Raw genomic sequence first — 21,721 nt, forward strand, 5'->3', positions numbered from 1 at the left:
CGGTGCGACGTTAAACCCAGCAAAATAGATAAAATCTATTCTGGTCGCTCTGTACTGTGTAAGAGTTAGTATGATACCATTTCAATGTACAAGGAAAGTCATCACAAAATATTTCGATAGCCGAACCAATTTCACATGTGTCGTTTTATATTTGCAAGCTAGCAGTTCATAAGACAATTTTACAAAGGTTGATTATTTCATCCTGTTGTATTGAATCATACTGAATGTGCGTATATGTAAGTACAAACAAATGAAATGACATTTTCTGTCACTGCCAGGACAGCAAACATGTGATAAAAGAAAAAAAAGTTGATAGTGTGGCGTTTAATGCGAATAATTACATGTCATTTCGTAAAATATCATACATGGCCATGCTGAAATCGAATACGACATGGTTCAGGTAAACTGACAGTATATGTCGTTTAAGAATCGAAGTAATAAATCCCAAACAGTGTTTTCTTTGTTTGTCGTCATAAACATATCATTATGTGTTTCTTCGCATCTACACTTTTTAGCTCATCTGATTTTTTGAAAAAAAAAAAAATGATGAGTTATTGTCATCACTTGAGCGGTTGTCGGCGTCGGCGTCGGCGTCTGCGTCGGCGTTGCCTGGTTAAGTTTTATGTTTAGGTCAGCTTTTCTCCTAAACTATCAAAGCTATTGCTTTGAAACTTGGAATACTTGTTCACCATCATAAGCTGACCCTGTATAGCAAGAAACATAACTCCATCTTGCTTTTTGCAAGATTTATGGCCCCTTTTGTACTTAGAAAATATCAGATTTCTTGGTTAAGTTTTATGTTTAGGTCAACTTTTCTCCTAAACTATCAAAGCTATTGCTTTGAAACTTGGAATACTTGTTCACCATCATAAGCAGACTCTGTACATCAAGAGACATAACTCCATCTTGCTTTTTGCAAGATTTATTGCCCCTTTTGGACTTAGAAAATCAGTTTTCTTGGTTAAGTTTTATGTTTAGGTCAACTTTTTCTCTTAAACTATCAAAGCTATTGCTTTAAAACTTGCAACACTTTTTCACCATCATAAGTTGACCCTGTACAGCAAGAAACATAACTCCATCCTACTTTTTGCAAGATTTATGGCCCCTTTTGGATTTAGAAAATATCAGATTTCTTGGTTAAGTTTTATGTTTAGGTCAACTTTTTCTCATAAACTATCAAAGCTATTGCTTTGAAACTTGCAACACTTGTTGACCATCATAATCTGACCCTGTACAGCAAGCAACATAACTCCATCCTGCTTTTTGCAATAATTATTGCCCCTTTTGGACTTAGAAAATCATTTTCTTGGTTGATTATTATGTTTAAGTCAACTTTTCTCATAAACTATCAAAGCTATTGCTTTAAAACTTGCAACAGTTTTTCACCATCATAAGTGGACACTGAACATCAAGAAACATAACTATATCCTGCTTTTTGCAAGAATGATGACCCTTTTTAGACTTAGAAAATCATGGGTAGGACAATATTTCTATTACACAAAAAAAAAATCAGATAAGCGTCACCACCCGCAAGGCGGTGCTCTTGTTTAAACAATGTTCTCATTCAACGATTAAATCAATGATTGCGATATCTTATTTGTTAAGTAAACGTTTTTACAGCACAAGGAGGAAGATATGCTGACGAAGGCAGTGAATTCTGTCTACACGTACAGCCCAAACATATGACATACCACTGGTCTAATTGCTCTGAATACCTACTAAATATGTGCTACTTCGGTAAGAAATACTGTTAATAGTTTTATGTAGTGTACTCGCTGAAATCGTCCGTTCACCGAATGATAAAATAATACAGGTTTTTATATCAATCAGTTTTATACCGTTTCACAGAAGCCTCTAATTTATATCTGGTTGGGTGTGCACTAACAATAAATGAAATACTAATATAAATTGGATATATATCATTGCAAATTCAAAAATATTGTTGCTGTTTTGTGAAAATTTTAACTAGAACATTATAAAAACTTTAACGTGACTGATTAGGCTATGATTCAATTTTCAACAGCCCCTATTTACTTCCACAGGCGGAACCATTCTAGCTATTTCTTCAGAAAGACAGAACTTTTCCTGGATTGAAAACGCTAACAATTGCTTGAGAAATGGAGGTTTACCAGTGCCTTTTCAAAGCTATATTTACAATAAACTAGAAGCATCGACCCTTGTATGGACGAATGTAATCAGAAGTCCCGTTGTTAGATCTGTAAAGACAATAGAACACATCGATTCAAAAGGTAAAGCATACATTCCATTTTAAGTACTTGGAAATTTTACTATGTTTGTAGTATTGCTTTGTAGATACACTGAAATACAAAATAATAAAGAGGGTCAATTGTCCCTACCACTAAAAGACAGGGCATACACCGAGGGTTATATCAATGAGTATTTAGGTGAGACAAATGTAAATATTTTAACCAGTGTATTTACAACATTGTTAATCTATGTATACACTTCAAATGGAATAAGTAAAAGCAGAATTTTATATAAATATCGTAAGTGTCAATGAACTCATGCAGAAAGCAGATTTCATTTAATGTATCATATTTTCTTGCATAAAAACTACTTTTTTTTACTGGATCCGCCCATATATTAACGGGAGAAAAATCTTGTGCAAACAAGGCAATTCACGTGCTGTTAATACCCGATTTTTATTTTTGAAATGCTTTCCCAGGGACGTAAATGTATTTCTGCGCAGATTGACATCTGGTATCTGCGTCTTGTTTCTTTCATAAAAACCTCTTCTTAAAGCATAAAAGATGCAACCTAAACCATAGAATGTTTTGCTGTATCGGTAACTAACGCCAAATGCGCTGCCCCAATAATGTTCGTACTCGTTTCTTCCCTTGTTTACCCCCCTTTTAGAACTCGGCGTCGATTCAGATTTTCTAGACAACCGTGAATGTTAAAGAATCGCGTGTAACCTGTGCGATTCTTTGTTTTTAGGAATCATATTTATAATTTTGGTAAGTATTAGTCGGTATGTTTTTATTTAATTTCTCGAAGAATTTGTATAAACAGCTTGGAAGCTTGACACTACGTTCGTACTCATCCGTACTCCAACTGTGTCCGTACTCAATATAACTCGAATGTAAAGTTATTATTCTTGAAATTGTGGTCGAGTGCACCAAATTGTGAAGTGATATGAACAATTATTGGTAATTTTATGTTTGTAATAGCGAGAGATAAAATTATCGTTTAAAAACCTCCAGGATGTGCTTTTGATAGTGTTGTTTATTTCTGGGCCAGGGTTACGGATATTTAAAACATGTTTACCGTTTCCAAGAACAACAGAGAATGGTAAATAAAAAATGTACCGGAATCGTCAAGTCATCAAATATGAAAACAATACATAAAGTCGTCGTGTAATGTTTTTTTTTATGCAAGAATAGCGACAATACACGTTTGTTTTGTGTATTAACGTCTGCAGAAGCCCTTGGGATATGTTTGTGACCTCGATCTTCGGTCTCGGTCACAAACAATCCCGCGGGCTTCTGCAGACGTTAATACACAAAAAAACGTGTATTATCCCTACATTTTTCTGTTTAAACAGTATTATACAAAAACTGAGAATCCGACTTTCGCACACAATGTTCCTGGTCACCTCATTCATGATATACTGTATAGTAAAGTTGTTTTTATGATATTTAAGCAATCCTAAGAAAGTTTGGAATGCGTTATGGATTTGTGCGAAAAACTAACGGTACTTTCCTGTTAAACTTTTCTGAAAGCCCAGACGGCGAGAGAAATGTTCTTTGTGCTCATGGCAAGACAACAGGTACTTATCATTTGAATATCGTCTGCTGTCGTGGTCACAATCATTGCATCAGAAAATTTGAAATTAAATCATTTCGGAGATACGTGATAATGTTCAACATATTTGATGTACATGTGCATTTTTTTTTATTTTAAATAAGTAGTGATAAAAAAAACGACCTTATCTTATTTTTTTTTGTTTTTGTTGGGTTTAACGTCGCACCGACACAAATATAATGTCACATGGCGACTTTCCAGCTTTGATGGTGGAAGAAGACTCCCAAGTGTCCCTCCATGAATTATTTCATCACCAGTGGGGATCTGTGTAGAACAAAAACCTTACTTATGCCAACTGGATGGCTTCCTCACATGAAGAATTCAACGCCCCGAGTGAGACTCGAACCCGCACCATTACCCATGCGGCCCCCAGTAATGTCGTATATCAATGGTCAGAAGCAGTCTAACAATGATATACTGTAACTTATTTTTCTTTTAATGACTGTCAAGTGTATTTATTAATTTGATCTCATATCGTTTATGATCGCAAGATGTCTCTATTTATGTGTGTCAGTTTTATTGTTTCAGTTTTCATGATATGCCTGCATGTTTGTTCTTTTACATTTTAGCTCACACCTTCTTCATGACAACAAACAAAGCAGGCAGGAGGAAAAAGGTCATCAAAACAATTGTTGGACATAGGCATTGTGGCAAGTGCAAGTGGTGGAAGCGGAACAGGCAGGGTCAGAAAGTAAGAACTCATTATTGTGTAAAAAATCACACTGGGAGTGCAAGATCGATGGAAGCAGCCAGTGGTTTGAAAGGAGTTAGAGAGCTGTTCAATGAAGGAACTCCTATTGAGTACTTGGAAGGAGATGGGGATAACACTTTGATAGCTAGGCTGAAATCAGATTTGAACATTTCTCTAAAGAAACGCTTTGACAAAAATCATGTTGTCAAAAATGTGACTGGGACATTGTATAAAATGAAGAGTGCCCTTAAACTAAGTGACAATGTTATATCACACATAAAAAAATGTTTGTCCTATGCTTTCTCAAAAAATCAAGGTGATAAAATTGGAATGGAGGAGAACATTCGGGCATTGATACCGCACCAATTCGCAGACCACACTCTCTGCCATGGACGATTCTGTGGATATAAAAGAAGGCCGTCTGAGAAGTATGTGCACCGCAGTCTGCCATATATGACACCGCTACATGACAGTAATCTCAGGACCAAGCTACAGGCGGTGTTTGACACTGTGACAGCCAATGCCCACAGTTACGTTGACCTTGGATCTAGTCAACAATGCGAGTCGGCCAACAGACGTGTCTCATTGCGCGCACCAAAGTCACATTATTATGGTGACACTAAGAGTCTGGACTACCGTGTGGAAGCGACTGCTGCTTGTATAAATGAGGGAAGACATTACCTATCGCAGGTACTATTATTCTCTTTTTCTATGTAATGTTTTAGTTGTGTAACTTCTGTTTTCTCTTGACAATATTTTACACCTCAGCTTAGTCAAGCATAAACAAGCTTATTATGATTGTGATCCATATTTATCAATATCAGACTGCCATATCATAAGTCTTATCTATTACAATCCATTTGTGCATGCTTTTATGGATCCAGACTGATAATCATGCTCATAATTTCATTAGCATGGTATGTGCTTGACTAAGCTGAATTTCTGGTTTTTGCAGTTATTGAAGTGTTTACAATAGCTATTAGTGTGTCTGGTCAAAACTTAATTTTGTAAGGTACAAATATATGTTTTCTGAAAAAATGGGGACAAACACTATCTATCATAACATTGTATCATATAATAAGATTATCTAAAGTCACAAACATACAATTTTTACACTGAAAGACCAGACATACGACTCTTTTCATACTGTTGTTCCAGTTTCAGTCAGTGTTTTGTTCTTACATTCTTGTTCCTTAATTTTTGTTTTTATTTGTTGCATAGTTTAGTCAACTACATGGACACAGTCACACCCAAAGTCATAAGAAGAGAACTCAAACATAGGTAATATTTTGCAATAATTATTATGTGATTTACTTACAGTGAATAAAATGTATACCAGGATGACAGTGTACTACTTGTTCTTATCTGTACATTTTCAGTATTTTAGCATTTGATCAAAATTCATTCTAAGGGCAGCATGTATAGATATATTGAATGAACGAAAAGTAATGTTTGTCCATATTATTCACTAAGATGTTGTATTTTGTTGATAACACTGTAATATAAATTTTTATTATCTAACTTGTAATATATGAAACAGGGATTTGTGAAGTTGGGGCTTTCTCCAGGAGAGTACACTATTCAACATTCGGAAAGACAGTTGAAACGACGGAGGGAACTGACAGATAGAGCCCTGTTACCATCATCTAAACGTCGGCGACTGGAGCTGAAGAAAGAACGGGCTGTCATTCAAGGGGCCAGTGAAGCAATGGAAGGGGACACATATCAGTCTGGTATATCCTTATATTTGTGGACTTTATATAGCCTCAGATATTATTTGTAACATTTCCTTTTCTTTAAATTTTATTATTTCAAAAGGGGAAAGATTTAGACGAGTATAGAATTTTTGTACAGAATGGTAATCGTATGCCTAGAAACTTCTTTTGATATTCATATGATTTATAATACTACATGAGCTACCTCAGGCAATAACCTATATGAAAGTAACTGTGACCACTTTGGATCCGGTCAGCTCTAAAGTCTAGTCTGTTAAAGATCCAAACTATTTGGGTCACATCTGTATGACAATGACTGAAAAACAAACAGATCCTAATCAGACTACTGTTTAGCTTAGGGTGATTTTTGCTTGATGTAGCTCATATATGTAACAGACTATATGTCTGACATCAATATTTAGGGACTATTTTGCTTGATGTAGCTCATATATGTAACGGATTATATGTCTGACATCAATATTTAGGGACTATTTTATCATTCTTACAGGGATTGGTCATATGGAGGCAATTGATATAGAACGCATACCTGACGCTATTGCCCGTGGCAACTTCAAACCAGTCGTCATAGATGGAGAGCCAACCATCATAACATTTGATTTAGAAACAACAGGACTTAGTAAGTTATTTTACCTTTAAAATATTACAATGAGATTTTATCTACTACTTTCCATAACAACCTTTATTTGTCAGCAGAGAATGTTTGACTACAATGCATGCAGATGGGTGTCCTGTATAAATGGTCACTTTCCAGTCCAACAGTAGAATATCCCTCAGTTGCTTAGGGAACATTATGTATCCTTATTAGACTGGTCAAAATTATTGTAATGTTTGTTTCATTTGTCATTAATGAGCCATGTCATAAGAAAACCAATATAGTGCATTTGCAACCAGCATTGATCCAGACTGACAAGAAGAAAAAAAGAATTGTTATTTGTAAGAAAGTTACTACTATATTTCTTAAGAAGGCATTGAAAGTATATGAGCCGCGCCATGAGAAAACCAACATAGTACATTTGCCACCAGCTTGGATCCGTACCAGCCTGAGCATCCACGCAGTCTAGTCAGGATCCATGCTGTTCGCTTTCAAAGCCTATATCAGTTAGAGAAACTGTTGATCCTGACCAGACTGCGCTGATGCTCAGGCTTCTCTTGATCCATGCTGGTCACAAACCTATTAGGTTGCTTTTCTCATGGCGCGGCTCAAAATTTTCTTATTGATTGTCATTTCAGTTGTGCACAGAGTGATGCCGGACATAACACAGATAGCTGCAAGTGACCAGTCGGGAAAGACATTCAATGTCTATGTCAACCCAATCCAGCCGATAAATCCGGAAGCAACGACAGTGACTGGAATTTCATTTGTGAATGGAGAAATGAAAGTTCGAGGACAGATAGTTCAATCTGTACATGTGAAGGATGCTGTTAGCCAATTCTTGTCATGGTTGGAGCAGTTTAAAAATGTTGTTTTATGTGCCCATAACGGAAGAAGGTTCGACTTTCTGATCCTAGTTGAACTGCTTGAGAAACTTCATCTTAGTGAAAAGTTTAGTGAAATAGTTCCTGCTTTGTTGGACACAATGAGCATATTCAGGAAACAATATCCTAAAAGTTCACTGAAACAAGAAGATCTTGTCAAAACTCATTTAGGAATTACATATGATGCCCACAATGCTGTTGGTGATGTATTTAGTCTGGGCAAGCTTATCTCATATATGAATATTGACAAAAAAGAACTTATCAAAAACACCTTTTCAGTATCTGCAGTTTATAACAATTTACAATTCAATAATGCAAAAGCTAAGAATATCCAATCTCTTGAAGTCTTGATTTACTCAGGAGTGTGTAAAAGACCCACTGCAGAAAATGTGGCCGGGTCAGGTTTGAACCTCGGATACCTTCGGCTCATCCATAAACGTCGAGGCGAGGACGGACTACGTGAAGTTTTTACTTCACTCAACAATGAAGGACTTCCAAGAGTAACCAATTCTAAAAAAGTACTGGAAGACTTTATACCAAAATTGATAAACTATTTACTGAAGTAACATGTATAAATTAGAAAAGTACTGAAAGTTTGTAGCAAAATACAGCGAACCGAAGAAAATCTGAAAATTAGGGTACACATTTTCTAACTTTTATTTCTTCACTTACAGACGGTAAATTATTTTCAAATTGTGTTGTTGTATTCATTTGAATATATAGATAACATCTATGTATAGTTTAGTGATGGCATTACTTACATTATTCGGAAAAAAATATGTTTTGTGTGACGACATGCTATTTTTTCCAAATATTTTAAGGATTTTTTGTATGTCAGAGTTCAACTTTTCTTACAAAAATAAGATTTTATTGAATAAAATAACACCATAATAGTTTTTTTTTAATTGAGAAACTATTTTCAGGATGTATTAATGCCTTAATTGCATAGAAATATTTGAAAAGTAAAAAAATCATGATTTTTTTAATTTTGCTTATTTCTCATTTGGGTCCATTTCCGAGAAGCTCAAGTTTTGACATCAAATAAGCTAAATTTGAAAAAATCTGCGGTAAAAAGTTGGTAAAATGTGTATTTTAGTTGTTGAATGCTGAAATATCACAAATATCACAGATTTGGAGAATTTCATAAAAGTACCTATTACGGGATGTCATCCTTAACTTAAGATTTAGATGTCAGGGTTTTGGTCGGTGTTCCTGTCGCCGTCGCCATGGTTATCATTGCCGTCGGGATTACCACTATCATTGTTAAAAGACGACACAGGTTGCTTAAAATTTACCCTTTGCATTTAAATTACTTTTCATTGTATATTTTGTAATAATAATAATATAACAATAATTGTGTGATTTATTTTACCATAAAATTAAAAAAAAGAAAAGGAAAATAGAATTTTCTCCAGAAAAGGTTAGTTTCCCGCTATGCATTTGTCCTTACCATCTTACCAACATATATAATTCCAACATATACATTTATTGCACTAGTTTTAATGACTTGATCTAACGCTTTCAGAAAGAAAGTTCGCAAAATACATAGAAGAACGGACTTTGACAGAGTAATAAATTTGAACTGTTCAGGGAACACTCAAACTGATACAACAGCAGACGAGAAATCAGATGATGTTGTTGCACAGATAAATATCGTGCCTTTTAGTTCACATGAAACTAATACTATGCTAGAAATTGAGGATGATTCTGAAAATTCCACATACGACAAGTCAATGCGTAAAAAGAATGATTCAAATACAAGAACCGACAATGTTTACAACAAACTTGATTCTGAAACTAGCTCAACATGTGACAGTTTATACAACACCAAGAGGAATGTTAGATTTGCGCATGACAATACATACAATACAATAGAGTTGGATTTTTCAACGCTGTAGCATACCACTGGAAAAGTACAAAGGAAATCTACACCAAAGTAAATGAGAAAAGGGTAACAGTGTACATGCATATATAGACAAAATAAATAATAGTTTGCCAAAACAAATGGATCAAACTTCGAAAATGTGTTCTACATGCAAGGAGAGGTGTAGTCCAACTCGGGGCGTGTTTATAACTTTCATTTCATTTCAATCTGACATTGGGGCCTCCGTAGCCAAGTAGTTAAGGTCGCTGACTTCGAATCACTAGCCCTTCATTGTTTCACTAAGGGCGTTAAATTCTTCATGTAAAGAAGCCATCCAGCTGGCTTACGGAGGTTCAATGATTCTACCCAGGTGCCCGCCCATGATGAAATAATGTATGGAGGGTAACCTGGGGTCTTTCCTCACAATCAAATCTGGAAAGTTGGAATATGACCAATAATTGTGTCGGTGAGTGTAACCCAACAACAATAAAAGAAACAAACCGATTAGACATTACGGACCGTCGGGATAGGTAACTAGAAGCGACATTGACACTCGGCCAATATTTAGTACAAAGTACATAAAGAATATTGAACAACACGTGTTGTCGGTTCTTGAATATAATTTCTTAGCAAAAAATGTTTATCACAGAGTTCTTACTCAAGCCCATAAATAATTTTACTCAGATCACTCATTTCTACTATGTTTTCAACGTTCCTGTTTTAGACGATTTTATATTAAGGTTTACAAAAATATGAACTTAAAATAATATTTCGAGTCACTCGTTACTATCAAAAGATAATATTGGAAGCATACAATGCAACTGCAGGCTCGGTTCGATTGGCGAGTGCATGAGAAGTTAAATTAGCATATAAAGAATAAAAGTCGTGTTATAAGAACATATTCCCTCTAAAAACCACTGAAGCAGTGTACATGTGGAAGTGTAGATAATGCATATTTACACAAAGTAAATACAAACCACAGTAGGACACTGCCTTGTCACTGTTTAGTGCAAAAATATCACAAAAATAAATGTGTATAAAACTTGCATATTGTTCCTACCATACGGAAAGGACTATCCATTTTTTTCATATCAAGCCATTTTACATTTACCATTTAGTTTAGACAACTAGAAGAATGAACTTGGACGAAAGTGTTCGATTATGGTATTTTTATGGAATGTTCCAGTTAGTTTCGTTTCGTTGCGATTAATTACGCTTTCGTAAGGTATCTAAATTATGACTATTAGTACATCTCATAGTGACAGACATACAAAATTCATTTGTTTAATATTTGAATTATATTCTGAAATAAGGTTACATAGTTCAAAATATTTTAAGTACTGGGTCTGATTGAAATTGCATTTATTTTACATCAATTAACTTTAAACCTGGTCTCCCTGTCGCCGTCTCCGTGATTACCACTACGTATAATTACAAGTTCCAACTTGTTTATCATCCGTGGCTTAAGTCCTTAACTATGATCAGCAGGTCGGCAGCACGCTACCTCTGTAACAACTATGACTATACAAGCGGTGTTTCCCACATGATAAATACCCTACATGGCAAACCATATAACAACGCCGTCATCAGACTTCACAGATCGTAATTTCCCACCCCCCCCAAAAAAAAACCTAGTCAACGTAGACCACCATTATCACATCCCTATCAGGAACCTAAACTACCTAATTCCACATTCACGTACACAATATTACTCGAACTCCTTTTTCCAAGAACAATTCGACTGTGGAATATCCTCCCAAGTAATGTACAACCCAACTCCAGCGTTTGTTTGTTTGTTTTGGGTTTTACGCCGTTTTTCATGTAACGGCGGGCAGTTAACCTAACCAGTATTCCTGGATTCTGTACCGGTACAAACCTGTTCTCCGCAAGTAACTGCCAACTTCCCCACATGAATCAGAGGTGGAGGACTAATGATTTCAGATACAATGTCGTTTATCAAATAGTCACGGAGAACATACGCCCCGTCCGAGGATCGAACTCGCGACCCCGAGATCCGTAGACCAGCGCACTTACCTACTGAGCTAAGCGGGCGGGCTTGTTCTTACAATGTATTTTTCATCAAATTCTGTTGTAAAATTCGTTGTTTTCCTAATACATTTAAAATAAAAACATCCGTCTACAATTTCTTATACGGGTTTCCCGGTTTATAGAAAACGGAATTCCTGTCAGCAAACATCACGTGAATTTTCAAAACAGCGCACACGTATAGGTATCGAACTCTATTGTGACGTTTTGAAACAAGAGGGCCATAAAGGCCCCGTATCGCTCGCCTGACCTATTGACCTACAGATCATCAAGATTAACATTCTGCCCAAGTTTCATTAAGATATGGTCATAAATGTGGCCTCTAAAATGTAAAATAGCTTTTCCTTCGATTTGACCCAGTGACCTAGTTTTTGACCAGATATGACCAAGATCTAAACTTGACCTAAAGATCACCAAGATTAACATTCTGACTAAGTTTCGTGAAGATAAGTCATAAATGTGGCCTCTAGAGTGTTAACAAGCTTTTCCTTTGATTTGACCTGACCAAGATTTAAATTTGACTTAAAGATCATCAAGATTAACATTCTAACCAGGTTTCATTAAGATATGGTCATAAATGTGGCCTCTACAGTGTAAACAAGCTTTTCCTTTGATTTGACCTGGTGACGTAGTTTTTAATTATACATAACACAGATTCAAAATGGACCTTGAGATTATTAGGATTAACATTCTGACCAATTTTCATGAAGATATAGTCATAAATCTGGCCTCTACAATGTTAACAAGCTTTTCCTTTGATTCGGCCTGGTGACCTAGTTTTTGGCCCTGGATGACTCAATATCAAATTCGTCCAAGACTTTATTAAGGGTAACATTCTGACAAAATTTCATTAAATTTGGGCCCAAATTGTGACCTCTAGAGTGTTAACAAGCTTTTCCTTTGATTTGACCTGGTGACCTTGTTTTTGACCCCAGATGACCCAATATCAAACTCTTCTAAGATTTTATTAAAGGTAACATTCTGACCAAGTTTCATTAAGATTGGGCCAAAATTGTGACCTCTAGAATGTTAACAATTTTTTCTTTCGATTTGACCTGGTGACCTAGTTTTTGACCCCAGATAACCCAATATCAAACTCGTCCAAACTGTTATTAAGGGTAACATTCTGACCAGGTTTCATTAAGATTGGGCCAAAATTGTGACCTCTAGAGTGTTTACAAGCTTTTCCTTTGATTTGACCTGGTGACCTATTTTTTGACCCCAGGTGACCCAATATCGAAATCATCCAAGATTTTATTGAGGGTAACATTCTGACCAAGTTTCATTAAGCTTGGGCCAAAATTGTGACCTCTAGAGTGTTAACAGTCAAATTGTTGACGACGGACGACTGACGACGGACGAAAGACGACGGACGGACGACGGACGACGGACACAGGGCGATCACTAAAGCTCACCTTTGAGCACTTCGTGCTCAGGTGAGCTAATAAAAACAAACAAAATAATAACATAAAATGAAGTCAGTACACATAGTGCGTTTAATATTTCATCAAGTATGTGAAATAACTCGCTAAATTACTATAAATCCAAAAAATGCAAAACTGTTTATACGAAAATAGGAAACAAAACAAGAAACTCCCGACGAAAAGGTATAATAGAAATACCGTAACAGCTATATAAACAAAAATATATTGCAAAATAGTTTTCTATACCCCCATTCTAACTATTATGTCTGTTTCGTTTTATGTGAAATAACTCGCTAAATTACTATAAATCCAAAAAATGCAAAACTGTTTTTGTTTCGTATACGGAATGTTCTTCTTGTTTATATGACATTCGTATAAAACAAAACCTTCGTCGAATAAATCAAGAGGCATGACTTTGTCTTACAAGTTTCCATTTTTTCATATTTTCGGTGATTTTTTATTTAAATATGTAATGAAGTATCTTCATTAAGTAAGTTGAAAAAAACGACAGTGTTCATTTTACTTGAATAAATAATATACGAGTTGAATATTACTAAATCCTTACCACATAATTAAAACACGTACCCGCAGAAATTTCGCCGGAACCGAGTTAGATCGGTATTACAACTATGGAAGCATATCTATGTAGTTTATTCAACTTAATTTAATCAAAAACCTTTCCTTTGACACGAAACTATAATATCGATATGAGAAGCACGAAATATACATTAGCGTATGTAAGATCATTACGGAAGGAGTGACATGAAAGGCACGTGCAGTTTCCCGCCAAAATGCGCTTATTATGTAACATAAATGCTTCCGATTTCCTGCAAAAGATTTTGGTTATAGATGAAGATTTTTTTTGATTTTACCCCATTATGTTATATTCCAATTACAATTGTTGCATTTATATTATATATTGTGTTTATATCAAAATCAGTTTACAAGACGACCTTGGATATACCGATATACCCAAGTAGTAACATTTGTATGCGCACATGAAGACATTTGATTTTATTTTAATGGTATTAAACACTGAATTCTTTTAGAGCGGTAGGTATGTTTACAAAATAACAAAAGGTCATGGTTGCACAATGAGAAGCAGATGCCCCGACTTTCCTCTGGATTACCGCTTTTCCTTTCCTCAGATAGAAATACAGACAGATTCGAGACGAAACGGCTGCAGCGATAAAGAACCAGCATAGTTGCTCAGTACGCACGTGTTAGTCTAAGAAACAGCTATGCACGTGCCCACGTAATAGCTAATAAGTGATCTCTATAGTAAGTTTTCAATCATGCCAAGTGATATGTGCGCAGAGGTATTTTTTATACTAATACGTGCGCAGATGTTTAATACTATTACGTGCGCACGTAACGTCATTCTTATTACGTGCGGAAGTAATAGATATTACGTAAGCACGAAGTAATTAATACGTGCGCATGTTTTAGTATGACAAAAACATCCATGTCCCTCTCTGTGATACCTTAACTACATGTATATACATTCCTCCATTTTTTTTTTCAAATCATTACAGCTATTCTAGAAAAGAGAGAGAGAAAACATAACACCTGCATACGTGCCTTCATTTCAAAAGCGTAAAGCTATTCATTAACAGTGCAGAGAGCCTACCTAGTCTGGGCCCGCTTCGACTCCGGTGGGGTGGGGATGGTATTGGGTTTGATCTCTGGCCCCGTCATACCAAAGACGTGTGAAATATTACCAGTAGCTCCCTTGCTTGGATGCTTGTCATTAAAAGGGAAAAACTGCTTTCTCTGCTCCTACCCTGATTCATCAGGAATGAAATGTCGAAATTGATTTATATAAGTTGTAGAACTTGCTTCACAAGCTCAATAAGGCCACCGCAGATTTGCGGATCGCAGGATCGCGAGTGCGATCGCGGCGGGGGGGGGGGGGGGGGGGTTTCTTCTCCGTGGCGATTTGATAAGGGGTATTGTGACTATAATCATTTGTCCTCCATCTCATAATCATGTGGGGAAGTTGACAATTACTTACGGAGAACAGGTTTTTACTGGCACGGAATCCAGGAACTCAGGTTAAGTTGATTGTCCGTTACTGTTGAAAAACGGCTTTAAAACGTAAAACAAAACAAATCACAATCAACCTACAATAAATCATTAAAAACAATAATAAAATGACGCGTCTTTCGATATATTAGATATTCTTTAAACACAAATATATCTTAGCTATTTTGTTTTTAAAATGGTTATAGAATCTATAGGGATTTCAAGCGCGTAGCTACCTTTACGCAAATACGCAGCTGCGTAGTGAAAATCTGGCAACCATACACAATTAATTGGCTAGTGTCATGCAACGGAGATGGCTTCATACACTATCATTGCTTACTTCATATTGTGTTTGAAGTACAGTAAACTCCAGTTTTAGTGAACTCATCGGGATAAGCAAGTGCGTTTCCGTTATAACCTGAGTTTGTAATAAAAATAAAGCGAACCTGTTTCTTACAGACATTATTTGTATAGCAAACTGATTTGTATGATTAGTTGATTTAACGTGCATTGAAATTCACCAATTGTCTTTGTAGTTTTATAACAATTTACATACAGTTTTGCAATTTATCTCATAATCCTACTATCTGATTGCTTATTTTGTAATAATCCTGACCATGTGAAATATTACAATCATACGCTGTCTAGGAGGAAATTTCTATAACAAAATTATAATACAGTGTTAACAATCAATAAAATGTTGGTTGAGAAATCGGAAAAAAATACATTTTCAGGGCTAAAAGCTTTTGAATATGACATTTTGTATAACACTGCAGACGTGATTTGTCTCGCATAATATTTACTTTATCTTGAGCTGAGCGCGAAACTATTGTAACGGTATATAAATAAAAAAATAAGATATAATAGCTTCACGCCCAGCCTTTGATATCATAGATATATGTTATAATTGTACTTAAGTGTATGAAATTATCAACTATTATTCCATAGAAAATAAAAGTCAATAGAAATCCATTCATTACACCTAGTTAAATCTTACGCTATTGACACCGGTACAAGTCATACGATATTACAGTATTTGACAACCAATTCACAGTGAGATAAATATGCTCTTTCTATATAATTGGTGATTTAATATTTTCAATGCGTATTACGTAACTAAATTATATGTATAATATTTCGAAAGACTTTAAACAACATTTTTAAAAATCATCAAAACAAGATTTCAGTGTAATACTTGGTTTTAGATGTCGTTTAGATAATATTATATCAACAATCCCGCTACGTTTAAATACTTGTTTTATGATTCAATATTGTTGGTACGAAATCTGCCCAATGCTAATGTTAAAGCCTGAAATTTTCATAGTTTCGCACTTCGCCGTTGTGATCTCGCGCTTCGTCTTTCACGCTTCTCTGTCATGGGAAGGCGATACCCGAAGCGCGAGATCAAAATGACAAAGCACGAAATGGAGGTGTTTTTTTTTCTCTCGAAATTTTTTGCTTCACCACCGTGATGTTTAGCTTCGCTATCGTGATTTCGCACTTCACGCTTCACAATACGCAAAGTGTTCACAGCGCGAAATCACGATGGCTTCACCATCGCTATCTCGCGCTTTACAGCTCGCCAGAGAAAGAGATGCATGAGGCGCTAAGCGCAATATCACGATGGCAAACTGAATTATAAAAAAGGAGTAAGAAACATTTTGCAGAATACTGTTTTAGTTGAAGAAAAGATAATAATACATTTTGACGAAGTTGACATAATGCAGACGTCGATGACATTCGCCGAAATATTTTTCCTATGCAAGGCATCAGTTTCTTATTTTGTACATTTGTAACAATATCATGAAACTTAGCATGTCTTTGTTGACTAGTATTCAGTTTGGAGTTATGGCAAAATTACTTTTAACAACTCTCGAATAGATCTATATACTTATACACACATCTCTTGTTATCCAATCATAATGATGTTTTGAAAGTGTGTTACCACCAACCATCTGTTTTGAATACTGCACACATATAACATGGATCAATGAACCACAAATTGCACGTGCAATATTACACACATACCTAGTAAAATAATACATTTTATATAAAAGATTAAGAACGAAAAAGGTTTTCGTGCAGTGTTTAGCTTCAAATACACACCAAAATGCACCATTTGCGGTTCTCAGATGAAAAAAATATCATGGAGAGGATACAAAGACCCCTACGCATTACCTCTGCGTACTATGAAGAATGCCCTAGCTACGCGCCTGGATTTTATCTTTTATTCATAAAATAAAATATTTCACACCGGAAATGACATGTCAGTGACATTAATTGACTCAACATACATTTATTTATGAAACTTCGTACGGCGATGAAACGGAGTTGTTGAAACAATTCTGAGTTGTTGACTTACTATTTTTCATACGTCATAAAAAAGAAGTATAAAAACACATGTTTATAACTTTATCACAGACATAAAGTAAAAGAATAATTGACTAATTATAGAAATAACGCGGTTAAATGGTTTAAAATATTTTAACTCGTGGCTAAAGATATAAAATCTAAATATGGATTGCAATTATCAAAGAATGGTACTTTCTGTCGTTTTTGCCAGAAAAAAAGTTTTACAGGATTTGTTGGGAATCTATCTCGCATACCACTGACACCTAGCTTAAGATCTTCAGCTCTCTCGGTTTATATACTGGATTTGGACGGGAGAGCTGAAGTGCACTCCGTAGGGAAATCATACCAATAATCGTGCCAGAAATCTGACACGCTCGCGTTTGTACATTTTAAAAGAAATCGGCAGCAGCACTTTCTGATCAGTTAATATATAGTAAAATCTACCATTGTGCCAAATTTTACGCATTAAAACCCATAATTGATGGCAGAACTACCTGACAATTTCGAACTGGTCTGAAACGTTTACTCTACGCCGCCATCTTGCTCCTTTGAAATACGAGACTGACCTTTCACCCGCGCGAACCGCTAAGAGAGCACTCACATGTGCCGCTTCGTATTTGAAGTTGCATCAGCATCCCGGTGGCACAAAAACTTGGGAAAATGGTTATTTTTTATTGAAATTGATTTGAATTATTACTTTCATAGATAAATCCTTAAGAAAACTTGTATGTATAAATCATTTCTTTTGTTTACAAGGTGCTCTAGAGACTCTACATGTGTATTTTTAGCGGCTCGCGCTGTTACGTCATGCGAGAATCTCGTTGTAGCTATTCAATAATGGCCGCCGAAATGATGCTGATCTAGCAGTGACTTGTAAAAATTGGCGATTTTATTGTAAGATTTGCTTCCAGAATTTGATAAATGGTGTTAACCGATGTAGAAGTGATTACTTTATCAAGATATTCATACATCTTCGTTCAAAATTTCAGTTGACTACGTTTGCGACGAAAAGTTGGACAACTTTTTATTTTGGTATGGTTTCATAGTAGGCCTGGTCCAAAACTCTAAAGCCGCAACTATGAAAAAAATAAAATATAAAAAAGCGGCATTTAGAGTTTTGGAAGCCAGGACTAACTGACACCATGCATAATATTTCATTTCAGCCGCCATGCGTACCGATTGCGTCACAGAGACTTATGTACAAACTACGTCATATTTTTTAGATAAAAGAACTATTTACATGTGTCTACTAGTTGCGGTGTGCATGAGTTATCTTTCTTGTCTCTATAACATTTATGTAAACAATAACAATTTTCTTTTTAAGCAACTTTAATTACACTTTATTTTTAAACTTGAATATAATCCCGAAATACAGTTCACGTATATCTAAAACACGTAACTGATCAGTAAAATGTCTAGATCTACTTTCAGTTTCACTTTTGTATTAAACTCGGCTCTAAACATTTAGTTTTCTTATAAAAACAACTTTTAGTTATCAGTTACATGATTAGAACAAAACTCCCGCGTATCTGTTTGATGCTCGGTTGCTTAGAGATGAGCACGTTATCCTGTTTCCTTCAAAGAAAAGTGAGTCTAAAAATTGCGAAAAAAGTGGAAATTCAATATGAGCCGGAGCGGGTGTCAAGCTGATCTTTTCTGAAAATGTATATTTTAATAACCTTATTTTCTCAGCAAAACTTTAGCTTGACACCAGATCCGGCTCACAATGAAAATCGAGCATGTAGTGTGTAAATCGCATGGTAAAACGGTAAAAGTCACGGACTTCGACTATTCTAAAGGTCTGAGTCGTACAAATAACTTGGTTTTAAAGTTTTTAAAAGTCATAGTTTTAACGATTATGATCTTCTTTTTTGTTTTAGACAGTTAAAATTTCAATTATGGAGTTTTCATATTCTAATTATTTAGGGGGCCATTTTGCATATCTTATCATATCCCGTTCTTTGTATTCTGAAAGTAGATCTATCTATATTACTAGAGTAACATGTAAAGTAAATCGATGGTACGGAGGCGTAGAGGTAAGGTGTCTGACTTCTACGCACGTTACCACGGGTTCAAAATCACTTAGATATGTATATATTTTTTTCAGTTTAATGTAATGTCATCTCTAAAATTATTTTATGTATCATATTTCATGAATTTTAAAATGTTTTCTCTTGTACTATTTATTTTCTGGAACGCTGGTGACAGGTAATTTGTCTTTTTATCTAAGATACTTTTAAAACAATGTTATTTCACATTTTTATAACGGTAAATATGATGACTGTTAATAAATGAACCATACATTTGACGATACGTTTGATAAAATAGGTAGAAAGTCTGCATATAAACTTTGGGAATAAAACATATGGTCGTACCTCACCAAAATTGATCATTTATTTATTTTATCAAAGGGATCGATATTACTCATTATGCGCCGAGGGGACCGCATACTGAATTGAAGGGGTCGCAGGGTAAAGACGATCGCTTTAAATAGAAGATTTAAGTGTAGAATCAAGTTGGTAAATTTAAATTCATGTATATAAAATAAGCTGTGAATTATCTTTTAGAAAATTGGCACTATTTAAAACAATAAAAGTGATGGAGAAAATGTCAAGGAAGCGCTTAATTATGCTGAGCTAATTTTAAACGAGGAAGGATTAAATGCTTTCGTTTTGAAATCATGTGACGTTTATTTATGTAATCTTAAAAACATTCCAAAACTCTTAAGGGATAGGCTAAAGACAGGTAAGATGTATTTTATAAAATAATTTTGATAAAGTAAAAAAGTGTAAGATGATTTCTTTTAATTTGAGTGAATTCAAGATGGGTTTCTGGATGAGTTTTGAAATAAATGAGATGATCAGGCAGCGTTCTCTCTTAAAAATATCAGAATTGTAACCATGGTTTTGACCCAGTTTAAACCCACATGACAATGAAATATTTACATATCTTTCATGAACATGCAGTTACCAATCAATATGGGTACCTTGGCAGCTCTAAAGTTTGAGAAGAGATCATAGAAAGTGACACAGTAGTGTTCCAAGATCTGGAAGGTTTCTGATATACTTCGAGTCCCTTCTACCGGAACATAAATAAATGTAAATGTAGGTATATATCCTAGAAACAGTTTGAAATCTGGAATAGCTCTAGGAACTTGGGTAGGTCACACATTGATGTACGGTAGTATACGTTCAAGTCCCTACATGCTGAGTACAATATCGATGTGTAATTAGGTGTATCCACTTTGCATTTTACTATCTTAGGGTCAGAATATTAAATGTTTTGGCCTTTGACAGACGGACATACGTTCAACATTTGTGGATTCTAAGTCGAAATTTCGAGCTCGAAATTGCGCAAGCTTACCTTAAAGTGCGAGTTAGTATATATTAAATAAAACGCACCCGACACTTGAGATTTTGCGAATGCTAGACCATTATTTATTAAATGTGAAATGATTTTAATATATTTCAGGTTGGCTGAGAAAAGACATATGATACGATACAAAGGCGTATAATCTATTAATAAAAACGCACGAATTAAGGTAAGCTATTAACAATTGTGACAATGTCCTCAATAAAGCCTTCCTTTTATGCAATTTGCATACATAAAGTGTGCGTGTAAACCTTTAAAATACCACCCCGACCTTCCTGTACTACACAAATTCAATCCTGTTTTAGTTAAAAATCATTTACGGGTTTTTGCACTGGCACCAGAACAGGTTTTTATAAAATACCTAGGGGTAGGTTATAACATGTACAGAGGCATTTTCTTTCTGGTCTGGCGCCATTGGGTTTATGTCTATTTATATCGACTGAGGTTAGTGGATTTTTGTCGTTGAAATATACAAGCTTGTTTAAATGGGTCAACCGTGTTTTTGCATTTATAAAATAGACTGGCCCGGTTTATAGGTTGGTCAGGGCTACGGATATGTATTGTTTTTTGTCATCGAAATATTTCTATACAATGCTTCTTCCCCTTCCGTTTGAATCCGTCCATGTTTACAAACACGTTTGTTTATTTTATGGACTGTAAACGACCCCATGTTTATATTATTGTTTGATTGTTATGGTTCTCATGCGTCGTTGAACTCAAAAAGATTGTCGATGTTAGAAGTTAAGTGCATACTGTAATGTTATACAAAATATTTTCTGTATCGAAACGTTTTAATGAAGAAAATCCATAATTATCAAACATATTCTTATTATTATTATTGTTGTTATCATTATAACAGATTTACTAAAAAAATAAATATAGCGCCCTTTTCATGATAAACACGTTCAAA

At 35.2% G+C, this 21,721-nt stretch overlaps 2 protein-coding genes across 9 annotated transcripts in view; both read left to right on the plus strand.

The window, feature by feature from the left end:
• Positions 1–4,382: 4,382 nt before the first annotated feature.
• Positions 4,383–8,415, plus strand: LOC123549932 (uncharacterized). The gene is made up of 5 exons (XM_053516822.1): positions 4,383–5,206; positions 5,738–5,794; positions 6,057–6,249; positions 6,740–6,868; positions 7,483–8,415. The coding sequence occupies exons 1-5, from the start codon at positions 4,409–4,411 to the stop codon at positions 8,292–8,294; spliced, it is 1,989 nt and encodes a 662-aa protein (XP_053372797.1). The 5' UTR covers positions 4,383–4,408; the 3' UTR covers positions 8,295–8,415.
• An 11,325-nt stretch (positions 8,416–19,740) lies between these two features.
• LOC123559654 (uncharacterized) overlaps positions 19,741–21,721 on the plus strand; it is a 50,942-nt gene continuing 48,961 nt past the window's right edge. For 2 of the 8 annotated variants that reach the window (XM_045351645.2, XM_045351646.2), the window contains exons 1-2: positions 19,741–20,184; positions 20,911–20,980. The gene's annotated coding sequence lies outside the window, so the exon portion shown is untranslated. Of the gene's footprint in view, positions 20,185–20,405; positions 20,544–20,910; positions 20,981–21,721 lie in introns of all 8 variants that reach the window. The other 6 variants (XM_045351639.2, XM_045351641.2, XM_045351644.2 and 3 more) reach the window with 6 other exon arrangements.

The sequence above is a fragment of the Mercenaria mercenaria genome, chromosome 10 (genome assembly GCF_021730395.1).
Source record: "Mercenaria mercenaria strain notata chromosome 10, MADL_Memer_1, whole genome shotgun sequence".
NCBI classification, from domain to species: Eukaryota; Metazoa; Mollusca; class Bivalvia; order Venerida; family Veneridae; genus Mercenaria; species Mercenaria mercenaria.

Excerpts from the sequence above, each read along its gene's own strand:
- LOC123549932 (XM_053516822.1), top strand. The coding sequence starts at position 4,409 with ATGACAACAAACAAAGCAGGCAGGAGGAAAAAGGTCATCAAAACAATT. Across the intron at positions 5,207-5,737 it reads GAAGACATTACCTATCGCAG|TTTAGTCAACTACATGGACA; the intron begins GTACTATTATTC and ends TTTGTTGCATAG. Across the intron at positions 6,250-6,739 it reads AGGGGACACATATCAGTCTG|GGATTGGTCATATGGAGGCA; the intron begins GTATATCCTTAT and ends TCATTCTTACAG.